Source organism: Geotrypetes seraphini, chromosome 10, assembly GCF_902459505.1.
Source record: "Geotrypetes seraphini chromosome 10, aGeoSer1.1, whole genome shotgun sequence".
Lineage (NCBI taxonomy): Eukaryota > Metazoa > Chordata > Amphibia > Gymnophiona > Dermophiidae > Geotrypetes > Geotrypetes seraphini.
In genome coordinates this window covers 93761534-93783694 of record NC_047093.1, presented here as the reverse complement: position 1 = coordinate 93783694, position 22161 = coordinate 93761534, and the positions used below count along the sequence as shown (strand labels likewise).

At 44.6% G+C, this 22161-nt stretch overlaps 1 protein-coding gene across 11 annotated transcripts in view; it reads left to right on the top strand.

Moving 5' to 3' along the window:
- EHMT1 (euchromatic histone lysine methyltransferase 1) overlaps positions 1–22161 on the top strand; it is a 642972-nt gene that overhangs the window by 579372 nt on the left and 41439 nt on the right. For 10 of the 11 annotated variants that reach the window (XM_033961438.1, XM_033961434.1, XM_033961436.1 and 7 more), the window contains one exon: positions 4266–4352. In XM_033961438.1, the coding sequence (XP_033817329.1) occupies positions 4266–4352 (87 nt within the window). Of the gene's footprint in view, positions 1–4265; positions 4353–16262; positions 16396–22161 lie in introns of those variants that run through there. The other variant, XM_033961442.1, reaches the window with a different exon arrangement.

Below are 22161 nucleotides of genomic sequence, written 5' to 3'. Positions count from 1 at the left end.
GGTTAGCACTTCATTTCTTACCGGTATGACTGGTCAGGGAAGAATGAGACCAGTATTGGCAGGGGGGAGGAATGGAGGTGCAGGGGGTCAAAGGAGGACAGGGGAGAGGGGGATCCACTAATGTTAACTCTGCTGTTGCCTTTAAACTGGGGTCTTGGAATGTGAATGGCCTCAACACGGGGAAGCGTAGCATTGTATTGAAAGAAGTGCTGCGTCTGCAATGGGATGTTGTCTTGTTACAGGAGACACATTTGAGGGGAAGGGACTCTCATTTGTTGAGCCATCCAGGGTTTGAAAGGGTACTTACCGATCACGAGGGGGGCGTCAGAAAAAAGGGGGGTTGGCTATTCTGATACGTAAAGGGACAGGGCTGGGCATTGAGGGGTAATACCGGGGTAAGGAAGGTAGATGTTTGGCTATCAGGGGCAGTCATTTACTATCATTAATATCTATGGTCCCAATTCCAAACAGGCAGCCTATTATCATTCTTTGGTGGTGCCTCTGTTTTAATTTGTGAGGGGGATAGCTTTTGTGGGGGGTGACTTTAATATAACGCCTAATAATCTTTTGGATCATTCCAGGGGGGGTCTGGATATATTAAATCTCACAGGAAAGCCTTTTTGGATTTAATGTCTAAATTGAATCTTTTTGATTGTTGGCGAACTACCCATACTACACAAGGTAACTATACTTTTTATTCCCATGCTACTCACAGTTATATGAGATTGGATAGCATCTGGGCCCATCAGAGTTTGTGGGGGGAGCTGGGGGAGGCAGAAATTGAGGCTATCCAGATCTCTGATCATGCTCTGGTTTGGGTATCTTGGGAAGAGGTTTGGTAAGCCAAAGAGTTGTACTTTTTGGAGACTTAATGAATCTTTATTGGGAGATCCCAAAGTAATTGCGGAGGTTCAATTTTCTATCACTCGTTACTTGGCCGAGAATGATGCGGGGGAGGTAAGTGATGGGATTCTTTGGGACACCCTGAAGGCAGTTGTGAGGGGAGGTCTTGATTAAATGGGGAGTGAGGAAAAAGAGACGTAGGGAGGAACGGACCCTCTATTTGCAGGAAGAGTTGTTGCGTTTGGAGTTAACAACATAAGGACACGTTAGATCCAGGGGTCGAATGTCAACTGCGGAGCTTAAGATGGTAATTGCAGAAGTTCCAGTTGGAGGATGCAGCCTTTATAAGAGCCAGATTGAGACAGTCTTTTTGAATATGGAAATAAATCTGGACCTCAATTGGCGAGATTCCTTCGCAAGCGTAGATCTGTACATATGATCCAGGAAATTAAGGGGAGTGGAGGGAGGGTTTCTCACACGGATTCTGAGATACAGGCCCACTTTTTGACCTATTATAGTGATCTGTATAAAGGGGTCACCTGGCCTTTGTGGGAGAATCTGATGATTTTTTGGATTGTTTGCCTTTACCCCAGCTGGAGCATGACAGATTGGAGGAGCCGGTCTCCGAATTGGAGATGGTGGGGATGATTAGAGGCTTAAAACCCGGAAAGGCACCTGGGTTAGACGGGTACTCTGGTTTGTTTTATAAAATGTTTCAGGATACCCTTAGTGCTTTGTTGGTCAGGGGTTTGAAATGGCAGCCCGTTCCCGGTATCCATGGGGGATGCGGTTATCACTGTCCTGCCTAAGCCGGGGAGGGAGGCGACTAGTTGCGGGGCTTATAGATCTATCTCTCTTTAAATGTGGACGTTAAGATCATAGCGAAGGTGTTGGCCCTGTGGTTGGCCTGTGTCTTGCCACAGCTTATCCATGTAGATCAAGTGGGGATTTTACCTTGGCGCCAGGTACGAGATAATGTGCACCATACTTTGCATGTGATGTGGGAGGTCCAGCACCTGCAGGGGGGGGGTGGCAGTTGACACGGAGAAAGCTTTTGATCGGGTCCTTTGGGACTTTCTCTGGACTGTTATGGCTAAATTGGGTTTGGGTCCTTTATTTTGTCATTGGGTTAGAGCCCTGTATGCCAGGCCTCGGGCCTGTATTAAAATTAGTGGGTCATACACCGATTTTTTTCGCAATCGGTAGAGGTACTCGGCAGGGGTGTCCCTTGTCCCCTATGTTATTTGCATTGTCCATTGAACCTCTCGCGGCGGCAATTCGTTTGCATCCTGGCTTGCAGGGGGTTTGGTGGGTGCTCATGAGCATCGCATTGCACTTTTCGCGGATATTTTGTTGTATATTTGAGATCCGGAGGGTACACTCCCCACTATTTTGGATATTTTCCGAATCTAGGGGGGGGTTGGCAGGGTTCAAGGTTAACATGGATAAGACAGAGTTGATGGGCGTTTGTTATTATGTTAACTTGGAGGAGGGGGTGGAAAGGAGAATTCAACATGGCTTTCCTATTCAGATGGCGGGGAGAAATTTAGATATCTTGGGATTCAGATTACTAAAGATGTGACTCAACTTTATTCAGCTAATTGTGGTCCTTTGTTGGCTCAGGCGAATAGGGACCTTCAGCAGTGGAGGGGGTTGTGGCTGTCGTGGTGGGGCCGTATAGCAGTGTTGAAAATGAATATTCTCCCCAGGTGGTGGTTTTTATTTCAAACGCTGCCTATTCCCCTTCACAGGGGGATCTTGGTAGGATTATAGAGAATATTTTTTCGGTTTATTTGGGGACATAAAGCTTCTCGGTTGACTAAACGAGTTATGTGGGCCCCTAGAGAACAGGGTGGGCGGGCGGTGCTGAATCTTCTCTGGTACCTGATGTTTGTTGGAGGTGTGTGACTTGTGTTAGGGTTGGACCATTCTGGGCTATGATTACTGGCTGCTTGACTGCCTGTTTGGGGGAGTTGGTTCCACTTACGCCTCAGACTTGTTTATTGGGTATTACAAACTTTAAAGATGTCTGGTAGTGTAGTAAATTAATACGCATAGGTCTCTCTGCAGCCAAATGTTTGCTGGCTTCTTATTGGAAAAGGGGCCTGGTACCTTCAGCAGGGGAATGGAAGGACCGGGTGGGTTCTTTACTTCATATGGAATGTGTGACCGCTAAATAGCATGACTATTTTGATGTGCATCATAGAGATTGGGATCTGCTTTTTGGAAAACTCTGGGATTGATTATTGGTGGATTTCTGGGTGAGTGGGGGGAGGGTGGGGTAATGGATGCTCTCTTTTGGAGTGGAGTGTTTGGTTGGATCTTTGGCTGGATCTTTGGCTGTTCTTCAGAGGGAGGGAGGGGGTGAGGGAGGCTTGGGGAGTATTGTGTACAGTATTGTTTTCTTATCTTATATGCTATGGGTAGACTTGACCCCTGTTGGGGATAAATGTTGGGTCTGGTGTTGGATGATTGGACCTTGTAGTTTGTCTGTGTTCATTGTTTATTGACCGATGGTCCTGATTGTGTTGGTTTATGGTTTGGCTTTTTTTTTTTTTCAAGAAAAATTTATTGATATTAAAAAAAAGAATACTAGCATAAACTTACATCTAAATTTAGGTTCGACCATATATAGCTAGCATAAATGGGCATGTTTAAGCATGCCATTCAATGCATATAACTTATAGTGTTTGGTAAGTTGTGCACGTAAGTTGAAGACATGCCCATGCTCCTCCCATGCTCTGTCCTTATGTACATCCCTTGCAATTATGTGCCATAGCAATTACAGAGTAGTGCATAATGCACCTAGGTGCCACATAACTGCATGTGCCCAGTTACAGAATTGCCTTTTAACATGTTTGAAAATGGATGTCATGAAATTGGGGAGTTCAGTTCTCTTCAGACTATGGGTGAGCATTTGTCTGTTGCAGTGAGTAATAATTCCTGAGTACATTTTGCAGTTTATGAAAACAGTAATTGATTTCTTTAAATGGTGACCACTATCAGCTAAATTAGACCAACGTATTCAGTGCTGACCCCTATCCAGGCACTGACATTGAATATCTAGATGTTTGGTGGTACTTGGAAGTTTATCGGTTATTTGTGCCATGGCATCAGCATTCGGTGTTGATGATGTCTGGCTAACTTTTGTGTCCACCTCTACTCTCTCTTTGGATTGCCTCAACACTAACTGGATAATGCTGCAATAGAACAGATATTCAGTGGCACTCTCAGGTTAAGTGCTGCTGAATATCTGCTACCAACCCATTCAGCACAATTTATCGGTACTTCACTGCTGTTCTGGCACAGATGTCTTGGTAAGCATAGATTTTGCATTTGTTTGTGTCTGTGTATATAAACAAAATCAAGTTGAGTATACACTTTGTAATGGGGTCACTGATACCTCTCCTTTTCTGTCACAGGGTTCAATTACAGCTTTATCGGACAAAAAACATGGGTTGGGCTGTGCGATCAATGCAAGACATTCCGATAGGAACGTTTGTATGCGAGTAAGTAGGACAATATATACAATGCGCAGTCAGATTGGTTATGTAGACTAACATTCGTCAGCCGCTGAGAGAAATATTGGCGCTTTGACTGACACTGAAATAGCCAAAATATAGTTGTTTTCTGGCAAGTGCCTAACTTGGCCACTTAATCCAATGGAGTAAAATCAAAACCTTGGAGCAAGCATATGCAAAACATTATTTTCCAGCTAATTAGGGATTGAGGTTGTAGAATTGATTTCAACATTGCTCCTTGTGACCCTAGGCAAGTTACTTAATCCTCCATTGCCACATGTGCAAAATAAGCATTTGTATATATATGTAAACCACTTTTAATGTGTAACCATAAAAATGCAGAATACAAGTCCCTTTCCTTTTTCCCTTTCTTTGAGAGTTCAAAATACTGGTGTTCATTGATGATTTTGCACTAACCTAGTCCTTATCCACAGAGACCACATTATCAATCTAAAAGGAAAGCCCTAGTAGGAGGAGGCGGCAGGGTCAATGAGTATCGGTGTGCATTCATAGACCCCCAGTACTCTGCATGAATTTTCAGTTTAACAAGGGAAATGCATGTAGGAGGAGGAGACAGAGTCTGTGAATATTTGCTGATTTCACAGGCCCCCATGTTGATTGCTACTACTGGGTATAGGTCACAATAAAGGTTCAGAGAGGGTGGGAGCAGTGACCCCATCCACTGATGATGTGACTCCATTTTGGGAACCAATGAAATGGAGTAAGTCGGCATGGAAAATTCAAACAGCCCAGCTAGTGAGCCTTTGCACCCAAATTCCTGTCAATCAAGAAGCCATCAAAATGCTACTTTTGCTTAGTGCTGTTCTCACACACTGTGAATTTCTCTTGTGCTCACTATAGGTGAAACTACAGCTGTCTCTTCTAGTGCAATAGGCACATCATTCCTGAACATTTGGGTAGTCAGTCCCTTCCCGTGAGATCTGTTTAGAGAGCCTCATTAGCATGTTCTTTGCTCCGCCTCCCAACGCTCTAGGCTGACCTGTACTTCCTCAGTTTGTCTCTCTACTTGCGAGATGGTAGAAGACTGTCCTGCTTAGTTTATTTTTCATTTAATTTGGGTATTTTTCATCTAGTCGTGAAGTTTTTTGTTCATGCTGCAGAGTCTTCCAACTTGGGACATCTCTGTCAATGAGAGAGCTCAGAAGTCAGAGAGCTCTGAGGCAGAAGTCTGTAGCCAAGGGACAGATTGCTTTGCAGTGCACCCACTTGGCCAGCCTGCACTACCAATCTGGAAGCTCAGGGTCTGTTGGGAGCAAGGCGTGCCCCAGGTTCTGTCCGCAGTGGGCTTGAGCACATGCTGAGTAGCTCCATGGCGTTTTCTTACCTTTATCGGGACCGACTGTATTTCCACTACTGCGTGTGTGGTTTCCACTAGGGATTGAAATCTCCGGCCGGTTGGAGGGTCAGAGAAGCAGTCAGAAGAAGCAAGCATTCCAGTTTCCAGCCTTGTTTGAAGCAGAAGTTTTCCCATCTCTCTGGCTGCAGATTCAGCCTAGGCCAGGGGTCAACAACCTATGGCTCGCGAACCACATGTGGCTCTTCTTGCATGTGGCTGCGGCCCTCCAGGCCCCAATCCTTTAATCTCCTTCCCAACCCCATGATCCCCCTCCCCCCATGGTTTACCGAGGTACTTTGTGGTCCAACTGGGGTCTTTGTAGTAGGAGCATGGCCCTCTCGCAGCTACCTTCTAAAATAGCTGCCACGACCGCGCAGCTGCTCAAGGCATTTCCTATAGTGCGCTAGAGGTCGCAGCAGCCATTTTAGAAGGCAGACATGAGCTAGAGGGCTGCGTTCCTGTCGAAAAGACTCCTGCTGGACCACCAAGTATCTCAGGCCCAGGGAAGAGGGGGCATCATGGGGTTGGAAGGGAGATTAAAGGGTCGGTTCCTGGAGAGTGGAATGAGAGGTACAGAGACCTGTGAGGGGTTGGAGGAGAGAGAAGCTACACCTTGCGACTCTTTGTAAATCTTGAGTCAAACATTTTGGATAAATTGTTTCTTTGCTGTAAAAAGGTTGCCAACCCCTGGTGTAGGCAGCTCCCAACATAAGCATGGCACAGTGAGTACAAGGCTGACAGCCTGGGGCAAAAAATTTGTAATGTTTTTGGTTCTGGTTAGGGTCCTAAAATCCCCAAATCTCTACTTTTTGACCCCTAGTGTATCTCCCACGGGCTGATTTTGGCACTAAAATCGCTGCCATGGTGGCCATCTTGGATTTCCCTATCTGAAAATAAAAACCTCTATCTGCCTCAAACACCTTGATTTTGCATAAAATCAAGTAGGATGGACTCCTCAGGCCAGGATGTAGATTTGCGCTGGATGGTGGACCAAGGACCATCTGTGTTCCAAATGCTACAAGACCCGTGAGAGGGGCAGCAGCCTTGGGCTTAGCCCCCTTCTTGTTCCCCTGGAGGTTTGGGATCCCAGATGGCTCGAGTTTCAGGCCAAAAGTTCTGGTTAGAGCCGAGAGAAAATGAAACTGCGTCCCGGATGAAACACAGCCATGCACCTGCCATGAAATCCCAGAAACGGACAGAGAATCGATCACAAGGGATCTCAGGGTGTCCTGGGTTTGATTTTGCTACAGAATTTATCAGTATGCTGTATGAGGCATATTTGTTTAACAGTGGCTAAGTGAAACCCTTGGGGTTTACAGCGATGCTGGCACCCAGAGTATCTTCCACCAAGGTTTCAATTTTCCCTCAAAGGAGCCATGCAGATGGGGGCTCAGTTGGAGGAGGTCTGAGATGATATGGAGTCATTTGCCATGCCCTTACTTTCACAGTCTGGGTCTTTAGTACCAGGGGACTCTGCATTAGAGAATGGCACAGGTAAAAAATTTGTCCCTGTCCCCTTGACCACCGTCCTTGTCCCCACCCCGTCCCCGCAACCACTGCCTCAGTACTGCAATATTTAGTTTTTTCCTTCCTTATAAATCAAAATTCTGGCTGCTGAACTAGAGAAAGAGATGTTCAGGTGGCAGGGCTTTGTTTATAAATTTTTATCAACACAACTAATATACTACTTTATCCTAAAGCAAAGAAAAGAAATAGAACATTTTTTCTACCTTTTTTGTCTGTTTTATGCTTTCCTCATCTTTTTTCTGCATCTTCCATTTGTTGTGTTACTGTGCCTCTCACCTCCATCTCTCCCTCCACCCCCGCCCCCCCAATTGGTCTGGCACCCAATCTTCTTCCCTCTGCTTCCCCAATAGTCTGGCGTCTCTGTATTCTTCCCTTCCAGTGTCTTCTCCCCACTCTCTATTCCCAATTTCCCTTCAGCATCTTCTCCCTACTCTGTTCCCCATTTCCCTTCAGCGTCTTCTCCCCACTCTCTGTTCCCCATTTCTCTTCAGCGTCTTCTCTTCACTCTCTGTTCCCCATTTCCCTTCAGCGTCTTCTCTTCACTCTCTGTTCCCCATTTCCCTTCAGCGTCTTCTCTTCAATCTCTGTTCCCCATTTCCCTTCAGCGTCTACTCCACACTTTCTTTTCCCCATTTCCCTTCAGCATCTTCTCTTCAATCTCTGTTCCCCATTTCCCTTCAGCGTCTTCTCCCCACTCTCTCTTCCCCATTTCCTTTCAGCATCTGTTCCTCTTAACCCCCTTTCAGCATCTGTTCATTTCCTTTCCACCACCACCCTTCCATCTCACCACCCCCTTCAGCACCCCTCACGCGGTCCGAGCATCTCCCTCCCCCTTACCTTCACGGTGCGTTTTGACTTTACAGAATAACTTGGTCAAGCCGCCGGAGCTTGCCTGAAGTCACATGCGTCTGTGGGCGGAAGCTTCTCCTCTGACACAACTTCCAGTTGCATCAGAGGAGAAGCTTCCGCCCACAGATGCACGCAAATTCAGGCAGGCTCTGGAGGCTTGATGAAGTTACTCTGTAAAGTTAAAACGCGCCTGAAGGTAAGGGGGATTGAGAGAGATAGATAGATGCGGCCGGTAGGTAGGATGGAGGGAGGGGGCTGCGTGCGATCGGTGACCGCGAGCATTCCCTCCCTTAACTGTGGGGACAAGGCCATTCACCGCTCCACGGGTCGGTGGATGGCCTTGTCCCTGTACCCACAGTGAGCACTTCCCCCCCACTCCACCGTTTCGGCGGGTTACCTGTGGCTACCCATGGCTAACTGCGGGTAACAGCCACCATGTCATTCTCTACTCTGCATCCACATCTGGGAGAGCTGGATCAGGTGGAGGCTCTGAATCTGAGAGAGGACCCGAATAAGCAGGCTGCTTAAACCCTCAGCAGTCCAGAGATAATTGTGGAGTCTCTCCAAGAATTAAAGATAGAGACACTGCAGTCCTCAGTTGTACAGTGCTCACTTATGAGAAGCACTAAGGCTCAGTCCATGTGCTTCCCCTTGCATCAGGAAATTACTAAGATGTTAATGGACCATTGGGAGGCCAGGACCATGGCGAAGCTTTACCCAATGGATGTGGATTTTAATAAACTATTTGTCCCACCAAAGGTAGATTCCCTGGTGGCGCAGGTTACCTAGCGTACTTTTTTCCCCAGTGTTAAAAAATACTCAGGACCACAGAATGAATTTTGTCTTCAAGAAGCAGTTTGAGGCCACGGTTGCAGGATTAAAGGCAGCATCGTCATATTTAGCATTTGTCTGCCACTCCAAGCTGTGACATGATCTGTAGGCTGAAGCCAGGAGGAATCAGCAGTTCCTCATGTCCAAAGTGGATTATGTAATGGATGCTCTGTATGATATTTTTAAAGTCTTGAGCAAAGTATCAGCCTATGCTGTCTCTGCCCAAAGAATGGTGTGGATTAGACAGTGGGCAGGGGATTCTTCCTCCAAGGCAACACTTACAAATTACCTTTCAAAGGACAATTGCTCTTTGGAAAAGGACTAGATGACTTGTCATTACAAGCGTACAGGATAGCAAATCAAAGTCTTTACCTGACAGCAGATCAAGAACTCCTAGGGGGTCAAGTCGTTGTAATTTTCAGAACTCTAAGCATTTTCGACAGTTTTGGAGGTGCCAGGCGCCCTCAGTCATCAGAATTTCGCCACACTCCCACTCCCAAGAAGCAGTTATGACACCAGGACAGCAGCTGGACCTCCAAAAGTTGGTGCGAGGTTAACAGCCTATTGGAAGGAGTAAGCAGAGATCACTTCAGACCACTGGGTACTGGATATAATCTAGGAGGGGTATAAGCTTGAGTTCTTTCGTCCCCTCCCAGATCTTTTTGTGGACTCTCCAGCAGGGATACCAGAAAAAGCAATGGTGCAGAGGATCTAGCGGCCATAGAACTCGTACCAGACAAAGAATCGGGATTAGGCAGATACTCCATATGCGTTATAATGCTCAGAAGACTGGAGGCTGATTCTGGATCTCAGGTTGGTCAGTGTGGCCCTCAAAATACCCTGCTTCTGCATGAAGACAATTTGGTCTGTCATTGCTTTAGTGGCACCAGGGGAATTTCTCACCTCTCTGGATTTGACAGAAGCCTATCTGCACATTCCCATCTTTCCAGAGCACAGAAGGTTCTTACGGCTCCATGTTTTGGAACAGCACTTACAGTTCTTGACCCTGCCATTTGGTCTGGCCATGGCACCACACACCTTCACCAAGGTAATGATAGTAGCAGTAGCGCACATCCACAAGAAGGGGATACAGGTACACCCATATCTGGACAATTGGCTGATCAGAGTGCTATCCAAAGCCAAAGGAAGGACAGCAGTGTAGCGGGTGGTTGAGCTCCTGCAAGACCTAGGCTGGGTGGTGTGACTAGGTGTGGCCCTGGTTAGGGCCTTGTCTGGAGCACACAGGCCTCAGCCGAGCGGTAAGGCGAGGCTTGGAGTATGTGGAGTGGAGGAAAATGCAGTAAACACACAGGTGTTAAGGTGGAAAGAAAAATGTGTTTTATTTGCATAAACAGTTCAGCTCTTGTTATAGCTTCACAAGATTTCAATAATGGTGCAAAAACAAGAACAAACACATCCAACATAGTTCAATCCATCTTTTCTTTCTGCTTCTTCTGGCTTTGCCACATAATGTAAACCAGGTAGGTCATAAACATTCCAAAAACAAAACATAAGTTGCTTGAAGCTCAGCTTCTATGCCCAGTGTTTAATTTCCAGTGTTTGGGGAGAAACAAGGAAAAAACTCTTCCCCAAGCTTGGAATTTCACCTCCAATAAAGGAACCTGAACTCTAGGTTCCCCACCCACTGAAATCACCAGTAAAATAAACTGGCTGCCTTACAGGTTTTATAAAGGCAAAAGAAAACACAGTTCAAACAATATCTGGGACTTAGTCATTCTTAACAGTCAATTCCAGCAGAATATAAGAACATAAGAAGTTGCCTCCGCTGAGGCAGACCAGAGGTCCATCTCGCCCAGCGGTCCGCTCCCGCGGAAACAATCTTCAAATCCCCAAACTATTCTTCTTTATCAGCAAGCCTTAATTAAAGTATGGCAGCTTCTAGTTCAGCTTCATAACCTCTGTATCAGCCCCACCCCCACACTCAGCAGTTTCCATGCTCCAGGTATCTGTTTCTTCCAAAGCATCTGGCTCCATTACAATATCCTCATAACTAGCATTTAGTTCAGTATTAGAGGTCTTTTCCTGAGCCTGTGGTGTGCCTATTGTGGAGTCTCAGATTGCTGTACCACCTGGGACTACTCACACAGGGCCCAATTACCCTGAAAGATCTGGAGTGCTTTGATCTTACAGTATGTCTCTTGAACATGAAGTCTTAGTACGAAAAGTCTATTTGGACGTGGTGATTGCCATTCTCATACAGTCCAAGAAGCAGTCAACATTAGCCGCCTATGTGAAATCCTGGAAGTGTTTCCAGATCTGGTGTGCACAGAAGAGTAAGGACTCAGTTTTGGCTCCAGTTTCTTTGATCCTAGCATTCCTGTTGGAGGGACTTGAAAAATGTCTGGCTCCCTCAATGTTCAAGTAGCAGATCTTTTGTGCTTCAGACCTCAAGTAAACAAGAAGTCCTTGGCTTCGCATCCAGATGTGGACAGGTTTCTGAAGGGGGCTTTGCGTTTGCATCCTTCAGTACAATGCCCCTTTCCATCATGGAGTCTTAATCTGGTCCTGTGAGTGCTTACTAGAGTTCCATGTGAACCTCTGGACCAGGTGTCGTTGGTGGACCTCATGGTGAAAATGGGTTTTGTTTTTGTGGTTTTTTTTATTTATTTATAATTTTTATAATACAGTTCATTCAGAACAGTACAAGATGAAGATATACATTCTTAAGTAACACAAAACAAAATTAAACAATTTCTATAAGATAGAATCTTCCTAGCCCACTACTATGGAGGAGTTGGAGGCAATATTACAAATTAAAGTATAAAGGAAATTATAAGCTCAGGAGTAAAAAGGTCCCCTGAGCTAAACTTCTTAGTGCATGTTTTACTATCTCCCATCCAAGATCAGCCCTCATTATTATCCTGAACTTGTTCCCGTGAATCTTCTCCTTGCTCACGTAAATCTAGAAACTATTGCAAATATATAGGTTCCCAAAAAATAAATTCTTTATCCTGAAGTTTAATAATACACTTGCATGGAAATTTTTTTTTAAATAATGCATTCAAGGCTAATAAACGAGTCTTTAAATTCAGGAAATCTATTCTTTGATACTGAGTTACCCTAGCAATGTCAGGGAATATTGATATTAAATCACCACAAAATTTCATAGATCTATTTTTAAAATACAATCTCATAATCATGTTTTTATCCATTTCACTTAAGCAAGTAATTAGCAGGGTAGACCTAGTCAGTATCGTATCTTGAGAATCTTCAAGAAAATTAGTTAAGTTATATTCCGTTGGTACTAACAGGTCTAATAGAGAATGACACGGTGAAAAAATTGGTCCCCGTCACCACCCCGTCCCCGTCTCACCATCCCCGTCACCGCCCCGTCCCCGTCTCACCATCCTCTTCACCGCCCCGTCACCGCCACTGCCACCCCATTCACCGCCCCGTCACCGCCACTGCAATCCCATTCACTTTTCTTTATTTACGTATAAAGGAAACATTCTTTAAAACTTTAAAACTTAGTTAAATATTAGTTAATAACTATACAAAAACAAAACACGCAGAGAAAAAATTAATTAATATAAATTCTCAAAACTGACACATTTTGATCACTAAATTTAAAATAGTTATTTTTCATACAGTTTTTCAATCACTAATCTTCCACCACCCCTGGGGCTAGCAATGCAAAAACAAACACGACATGTACTTTAAATGCTTACAATGTTAGCCTATATGGTAATTAGACGCGGCCGCTGTACCTAATCGCGGCAAAGATCTCCCTGCCGTGATTAGCATAGTGACCGCGGCTACGGCTGCAAGTCTCCCCTCCCCCCAGCGATCACGGCAGGAGGGCACCCAACCCCTCCTGTAGACCCCCCCAACGGCCCTCCCGACAATCGCAGCAGAAGGGTACCCAACCCCTCCTGCCAGTCCTCCCAATGGCCTCCCCTAAGATCGCCGGCAGGAGGGTACCCAACCCCTCCTGCTGGACCCCCCCCCCAACGAACCCTCCCACCCCGGAACCCCCTTAGTCTTACTTTCCAAGTTGGACCGGACGGCTCCTCACACGTATGGCCAGCAGGCTTGCCTCCGTCCAAATGAGGCGGGCCCGCCCCTACCCTGCCCAACCCACAGGATCCTAGGGCCTGATTGGTCTAGGCACCTAAAGCCACTCCCACTATAGGAGGGGCCTTAGGTGCTTGGGCCAATCAGGCCCTAGGATCCTGTGGGTTAGGCAGGGGAGGGGAGGGGCGGGCCCGCCTCATTTGGACGGAGGCAGGCCTGCTGGCCAGACGAGCGAGGAGCTGTCCGGTCCAACTTGGAAAGTAAGACTAAGGGGGTTCCGGGGTAGGAGGGTTCGTTGGGGGGGGGTCCAGCAGGAGGGGTTGGGTACCCTCCTGCCGGCGATCTTAGGGGAGGCCATTGGGAGGACCGGCAGGAGGGGTTGGGTACCCTTCTGCTGCGATTGTCGGGAGGGCCGTTGGGGGGGTCTACAGGAGGGGTTGGGTGCCCTCCTGCCGTGATCGCTGGGGGGAGGGGAGACTTGCAGCCGTAGCCGCGGTCACTATGCTAATCACGGCAGGGAGATCTTTGCCGCGATTAGGTACAGCGGCCGCGTCTAATTACCATATAGGCTAACATTGTAAGCATTTAAAGTACATGTCGTGTTTGTTTTTGCATCTGACAAATGAGCACGGTGAAACACAGGTAAATAGCGGTTCCTAGAAGGGGGTACATTGGCCCGCGGGGACAAACCTGTTCACCGTTTCCGCGGTCGGTGAATGGCCTTGTCCCCGTCACCGCAGCGACTGCTAGTTTTCTTCCCCGTTTTCGGCGGTGACCCACGGCTTAAATGCGGTGGCCGCGGGTAAACCGTCACCGTGTCATTCTCTAAGGTCTAACCCCTGATCAGAAGTCAATTTCTTTTTCTGACGTATATAATAACAATTCACTATTTGGATGGTCTCCGCATTTGTTAATCCTGATACCTCCTTAAAATATTTTCTAAGTAAAATTTCAGCAGATATTAAATGGGTTATAGGAAAATTAACAAAGCAGAGATTTTTTGCCCGAGCTAAATTTTCCATATGCTCAAGTTTTGTATGGATAACACATGAATCTTTAACTGCAGACATAGAAACCTGCTGCAGTGTGGAAACCTGTGTTTCCGCTATCGTTGCTCTCTTGTCCAATAAGACTAGATTTGAATCAACATTTTCAAATTTTTTTTAACAGCTTCTACCGAAAAGTCTGAAGATTGTTTAATTGCTGATCTTAACAGTCCCTCTACCCTCATATTTATTTGCCATAAATCCTTCAAGGTAATGTCCTTCGAATCTTCTGGTGGGCTTCGATCTTCACTACTAGCCTCCAAGACGGAAATAACTTTAGGAAGTGAAGCAAATTGCAATTTAGCAGAGGTAGTTGGATTGAGGTGTCCACCTGAAGATACTATGGGTTCCGAGTTAGGTCCCATATCCCCGGACATTGGGGGAGGGGGAGTTCTATCGCGTGGACTTAAAGATGCCCCCGATATTGAAATAGAGTCTTGCGGTAAAGGCACTGGTGACAGAAGAACTAAATGTCGGTCCATAGGGCTGGCTGAAGCTGGGGTAGAACTTTTAGGTTTTGTTTTCCTCTTACCCATAGGAACAAATAATAAAAGTCTTACCCGCGCTCGATCTCCCCACGATCATCGCATCTCCTTGTGGCACTGAAGGGGCCACCTAAGGGGCTGAATGTGCACCTTAGGGCACACCTGCAGCCGCGTGCAGCAGCTGCAGCGTTCTTTTCAGATGGAGGAGACGGACCCCAGTGATGTCACAGTCTGTCTCCTCAAGTGCCTGCCCGAAAACAGCACCTGTCCCAAGCAGGAGAAACAGCTAAACACAAGAAGAAAGCTGCCACTGCCTTCCAAAGTCAGAATAAAGTCCCCTCTGCTGTACAATCCTTCCAGTAACTCCTCCAAAAATGATATTTTAGAGGTGGTTGGAACTGCAGGCTCTCCCATGTACAGAATCCTTTTTCAGAATATTGGAGTTGAGCGATTCTGCATACTGTACCATCCTTTTTGCCAAAAGTGATTTCCAATTTTCATGTCAACCAAGAGGTACGGCTACCCGCCTTCATGTCTTTAGGTTCCAAGAAGTTTTAAGTTTATTTAGGTCTTGATATACCGCTTTTATAAACAAAGCAGTTTCCAATTTATACAAAGTATTAAAAGTTTTTATAAAAATATAAAATAGAGGGAATAAATTCACAGTTACAGTACAGATATAACATGACACATATGAGCAGATGGGGAGGATACATTGCTTAAAATAAAAGGGAGGCAAAATACAAAAGGAATAAAGAGGATCTTTAATGTAAGGCCTGATGTCTGACTTCTTTGAATAAGGAAAGCTAGGTATAGATCTCAAAAGCATCTCTGAAAAGAAATGTTTTGAGATTAGTTTTAAAGTTGTTGAGATTCTTTTCTTGTCTCAGGGTCAGTGGTAGGACATTCCACAATATGGGTGTGGTACAAAGTCCTGAAACTGCCTGATGTTCACAGAGTGCTGCTTCATTATCTAGAGGTGACAAATGATTTTTGGCTGTCGGATCATTTTTTTTGTGCTGGCAGGTGTGTTCCATAAGGGTCGACCATCTTCCAAAGATGGATTCATATGGCCATTTTTTTCATCCTATATCGGGAGCGGAAAGCAACTTCTCATATCCTTAATGGCGCATTGCACTAGGGGAGTAGCATCCCTCGAAGGGGAGGAGCATTTTCCCCTGAAGATATTTGCAGAGCAGTCACATGGTCATTCCTCCATACGTTCACAAAATTCTACAGGGTGTCTGTGGTGGCCAAATTGGTCTCCGCATTTGGATCACCCATATGTTCACTAGGCTCATTTGCCCACCTTAGATTCTGGGGTCTGCTTTGATACGTCCCAAGAGTTCAAGAATAATGTGCCTATTACACTAGAAGGGAAGATTAGCTACTTACTTCGGTAATCTTCTTTCTAGTGAATAGGCACATCATTCCTGAAACCTGCCCTGTCAGTGGTTAACTAGCCTGCTTACTTCCTCAGATGAGCCGGGAAGTCCGGATTGCTTGCTTCTTTCCTTTATCCAGTATGGACAAGAATAGGTGATGACACAGCCATTTCGGTGCATTCAAGGGGTATCCTTCAGAACTCTAAAACTGTTAGTGCAGGTTGCACTTGAGTAGGTGGCTAGTTTATCCCACCTCATTATATTTTTAACCATTTATATGTTTTAATGGTTCATGTTCTAAGTATTATGTGCTGTGTGATTTGAACAAAACACATTTCTCAGGGAGTATCCCTGTACCCCTCCCTCTTTTGTTTCCTCTCTAGGGCTGACTATCTGCTTTGGTACGAACTGAGGAGGTACAAGACAGCCCGGAGTGATGGGAGGCAGAGTGAAGAAAATGCTAATGAAGCTGTCATTACAGATCTCGTGGGAAGGGATTGACTACCCAAGAGTTTAGGAATGATGTGCCTGTTTCCTAGAAAAAAGATTAAGGTAAGTACTGTACTTGGGTTCTGCGTCCCCAACCTTTTATGTCATGTCTGTTTGTCCAAGTTTGAGTGTAAGCTCTGAGCAGAGACTGTCTATTTAATATCAAAATGTACACTGCTGCATATACCCTTCGGCACTATAGAAGTGTTAAATAGTAGTAGTAGTAAATTCCCTTCTGCTGCTAAAGATTTTGCCAGTCAGTGGTTTAGCCTAATGAGAGAAAATTAGTGTGTAAGTGAATTAAGAATATTATTATTATTATTTATTTCTTATTTATTAACAGCATTTTCATGAAAAGATTCACCGAATACAGTTTATAATACATTGAATAATAATCAGGTGCTCTTAAGTATTTTCCCTATTTGTCCTGGCAGGCTCACAGTCTAACTGTGGTACCCAGGGCAATGGAGGTTTAAGTGACTTTCCCAGAGTCACAAGCAGCAGGCTGGGGTTGAAATCATAACTTCAGGGAGTTGAGGCACTGTAGGAGAAATAAAGAGCGTACACAAAGCTGCCCCATTTGGGATTTCACCTGAGCTTGTTTATAAAGATTCCTAATCAGTAAAAACTCTATAGTCAAATCTTGGTGAAATTCCTCTTGGCTTGTACAGTTTGCAAGAGAAATATAAGACTAAGCACTTCTTATCCCTTGGATTGCCACTGAATCTAATATCTACTTGTACATTCCCACAATAGAGCAGGTCGGCCTCAGTGAAAGAAAGCACTGGATAATGACAATAACTACAGGTGTCCTTAGCACCCTGGTGCTTCAGTGCTTAACACTAGTTTCTTTGAAATGTAAAGTGAATGTGCATGCTTGATTACTTATATAAAAGGACAGAATTCACAGAGAGAACTAGTGTTGCGCCGCTTCCCTTCCCCCATACCTCTGTAATGATCCTGGTGCAAGCAGCAACCCCCAACCTGCTGTCGCACCAGTGTTGGCTCTTCCTCTGATGTCACTTGCTGGACCCATGCCAGAGGAAGAGCCGATGTCACTTCCTGGACCCATGTCAGAGGAAGAGCCGATGCTGGCGCAACAGCAGGTTGAGGGTTGCTGCTCGCGCCAGGAACGTTACAGAGGTATGGGGGAAGGGAGCTGACACGCATGTGGCAGAAAAGGACGGGGAAGGAGCAAGGGGAGGGGTGCCACCGCCCCAGGTGCCTCTCACCCTTGCTATGCCACTGCTAATATGTAACATATGAATATTGACCAAAAAAAACAGTAGGTCAGGGCAGCCAGTGGAAATGTCAACAGTAAACTCTTATCAGGTTCAACAGTGCAGGACTTGAATGGATCAACTTCAGAATTTATAGCAAATAGGACTCAATATTGGGCATGCTACTACTGGTTTTGAAAATAACAAATCAGGGACCTAATTGTGTGTGTTTATTACTTAATAGTGAAAACCAATAGGAACACATCACTTTTGCACTATGATGTGATATAATGACAACAGAGGTAAAAGACTTCAAAAACCCCAGTGTCTGTCAGTCACAAAGAACAACTTAAACAGGTTTGGAGGGTACATAAGAATTGCCGCTGCTGGGTCAGACCAGTGGTCCATCATGCCCAGCAGTCTGCTCACACGGCGGCCCTCTGGTCTAAGACCAGCGCCATAGCCGAGACTAGCCCTATCGGCGTGTGTCCTTGATAAGAACATAAGAATTGTCGCTGCTAAAGAATTGCCTCTGTGAAATCTTTAATTATTTTTATTACATTCTTCTTTTATTTCTTCTATTTTATTTTTCTAAGTAATCTTTTTATTTTATATATTTTATCCTCACTTAATATGGGTCTGCTAATAAGGACAGAACCAGCTGATATTTGATAAAACTTGGTCAAAATAAAATGCAAAATATATAATCTTCTGACAAACAACTGAAGTCAACAAACTCAATATATCAAAAGCAGCACTTATCATAGCTCCCGATGGAGGCTAATCCATTTCAATGAACAATGGCTTCTTCAGGAGAAGTGCTTTTTCACAGATAAGATGCTTGCAATAATATAAACGTTGCCAAGTCCCTGTAAATAAAAGCAAAACCAAATTAAAACATTGTAGTGTAATTATTATTAAGAAACATGTAAGCAATAGTATCAAAAAGTAACAACATTACTTTTCCTATTTAACCAGCATAGCTTTGTGCTTAAAATGTTTTCAAAATGGCCAACCCTTTTAAATGGAACGCTGTGAACAATTCAACCAGTCACAGAGGTTATGTGTACGTGGACCACGTTTGTCCAAATAGATTGAAATTTGGTGTCATCAGTCACTGCCAATGGAACAAGTGATGTCCTAGAGCTGGGCAAAAGTGCCGACATACGTTTACACTTGCACTGTCATCACCAATAGCAATCTTACTATGAACCAACTGCTTACATATTAATAATTAAACAGTGTGATTGAAAAGAATGTTCAACTTGATCTGACTTGAGACTTGAAAGCCCTGAGAACAGCACAGCTGATCGCAGAAGGTATGCATACATTATCCACGTTTGTCCCAGAGGATTGAAATATGATGTTGTCTGCCACTGTTGATAGAGGAGGTGATGTCATACAGCTGAACAATGGTACTGTCATGTGTTTACACTTACACTGTCGTCACCAATGCCGATCTTCCTGTAAACCAACTACTCACATATTGGTAATCTGAGTGATTAAATAATTAAAAAAAATTATTAAAAAAAATACATTCCACTCAATCTGGCTAATGAGACCTGTAGGCTCCAGTGTATGTAATCTATGGATCCAATGCCGTTTTCTTTGTGTTAACAATTTGAAATGATCACCTCACGTCTGTTTCTATGGACTACATCAATAATTAAACATCTCAGTTGGTCAAAACTGTGATTGAAGTCTTTGCAGTGAGTAACAATAGGTTCCTCAAGCTTCTTTCTCTTGATGTTTGGGTTAAAACCAGGACCCGACATGGTCCATGTTTCTAAAAACACTGTCCATTGATTCAAATTAAAGACTTAGCATTTTGTACATCACCTTTGCAGTTTTCCTTTTTTGTTTAGTATTTGATATATTTACTACAGTTTCGTTGTATTTTTGCTTGTGGTTTGCCTTCCAGAGCTGTGTTCATTCAGTCTTATTCTGAAACATTTTGTGGTTTTCCCAATATACATTTTGTTGCAAGGACAAATTATAGCATAAACCGCAAACTTGGTGTTGCAGTTATTAAAATATGTCATTAAATATTTTTTTATCATCCGATGGATTGGCGAAAATGTTTGTCTGTAATGTAACGTCACAGTTCTTACATTTGCCACACTTGAAATGACCTTTCAAGCCAGATGATGGCAAATCTCTTTTCGGGGGGGGGGGGGGTTCTGGGGTTAGAGCCGTATGTGTTGATGCTGTTTCTCCACTGTTGGTTTGCAACTAATCTAATCTAATCTAAACCTTACGTTTATATACCGCATCATCTCCATGAGAATGGAGCTCGACACGGTTTACAAGAACTTAAAATAGTGGGTAGAGAAGAAGAAAAAGGATTACATGAACATGTGTAGAAGGGGGGAGAGAAAGGGGGGAAGGATAGAGCTACAATTTGCTGAAAAGCCAGGTTTTCAGTTGTTTGCGGAATAACTGAATAAAGCTCAGGTTCCGCAGCGGGGTGGTGAGGTCGTTCCAAAGACCTGTGATTTTGAAGAGAAGGGATTTTCCCAGTTTGCCTGAATAGTGGATGCCGCTTGGAGAGGGGAAGGCTAGTTTAAGCCTTTGGGCAGTTCTGGAGGAGTCGGGACTGGAGGAGTTGAAAGACAGTGGGATAAGAGGAGGCAGGATTCCGTGAATGATCTTGAAAGCCAGGCAGGAACATTTGAAATGGATTCTGGAGATTATTGGGAGCCAATGAAGTTTGGCAAGGAGTGGGTAGGCATGGTCAGACTTGCGTTTTGAGAAAATCAGTTTGGCTGCAGTATTCTGGATTAGCTGGAGTCTTAGAATAATTTTTTTTGATAGATTTAAGTAGATGGCGTTGCAGTAATCTAGTTTGGAGAGGATGATGGATTGGACAAGGATGGCAAAGTGTTGTTGGCTGAAGTAGGATCTAGCTTTCCTCAGCATGTGAAGGCTGAAAAAGCATGATTTTGCCATGGAGTTGAGGTGGTCATTGAGGGAGAGAGAGGAATCGATAGTGATACCAAGGACCTTGCATGAGAACTCGAGCTGTAGTGTATCGCCTGTGGGTAGTGTGAAAAGTGTGGGCAGGTGTTCGAATTTTGGGCCGAGCCAGAGTAGTTTTGTTTTAGATTCGTTTAGTTTCATCTGTACCGAGAGAGACCAGGCACGGAGTCTCATTATGCAAGCTGTAATGTTTTCGTGGAGGTTGGTGAGGTTCTGGTCAGTCTCAAGGAGGACAAGGATGTCATCTGCATAAGTGTAGATTGTTTCCAGGGGGGATAGTTGAAAGAGTTTCAGGGAGGACATGTAGATGTTAAAGAGAATAGGGGAAAGGGGTGATCCTTGAGGGACACCGCAAGATGGAGTCCAAGGAGTGGACATGGTGCCATTTGTGTTGACGGTGTAGGAACGGGAGCGTAAGAAGTTTGAGAACCACATTAGGAAGGTAGAGTCGATTCCAATCTCGGAAAGTTGTAAAGTAGTATGTCGTGATGGACGACATCAAAAGCAGCGGAAAGATCGAATTGTAGTAGGTCAGCGAATTTGTTACGTGAGTGTAGTTGTTGTACCTTTGAAATTAGGGAAACTAGGAGGGATTCAGTGCTAAAGCAGGGTCTGAAGCCATGTTGGTAGGGGTGAAGAATGGAGAATCTCTCGAGATAGGAGGAGAGCTGGGTAGCAACTATGGTTTCTAGAAGTTTGGTAAGTAGAGGGATATTTGCTATGGGACGGTAGTTTGATGGTAGGGAGGGGTCGAGATCGGCTTTTTTCAGAATAGGTGACAAGGCAATGTGGCCCATTTTTGTGGAGAACAAGCCTGATAGTAGAGCAGAGTTAATGAGTCTCGTAAAGGAGGAGATGGCCTGTGCAGGAATGTTTTCATAAAGGTGGGATGGGAAAGGATCTAAGATGCATTTGCAGGATTTCAGTCTGAGGCAGAGTTTAGAGATCTGGGGTTCAGATATGGGTTCAAATGTCGTCCAGGATCTATCCGCTGGGATAGGGTTTGAGTCATTGGGAGGAAGAGAATTGTAAGAGACTGCTGAGGGGAAAGAGCTCCTTATGGTGGAAATCTTTTCATTGAAAAATTTGGCTAAGTCGTTTGCGGAAGGAGGGCAGAGGGGAGAGGTGGAGTCGTTTTTTGAGGTTAAGTTTCGCCAGATGTAGAACAGAGTACTATTTTGATACTATGTATGCTAACTTGTAACCCGTCCTGAGCTTTCTAGGAGGACAGGATATAAATTGAAATAAATAAATAAACTCAACTCATACATCCAGAAAATACATTTTGCCTTTGCTTCTGTAGGAATTCTCAATCTTCTTCATTTTTAAGTTCAGTGATAACATCTTTTTTTGAAATTTCAAACAACTGTTTGAGTTCACTTTTAAAGATCTCTTCATTCTATCTCATCACCTTCTCATTGACGAGCTCTGTGTTCCTATATGGACAAATACTCTTCGTGTAGTTTCTTCAACTTCCTAATGCAAGAGTCAGTGCACTGTGTCGGTATCCTGGCTCAATCCCATACTGCCATCGTTGACTTTCACACTTTTCAGTAAAGGTTTTCCTTTGACATAGTGATGAAAATTGACCAGT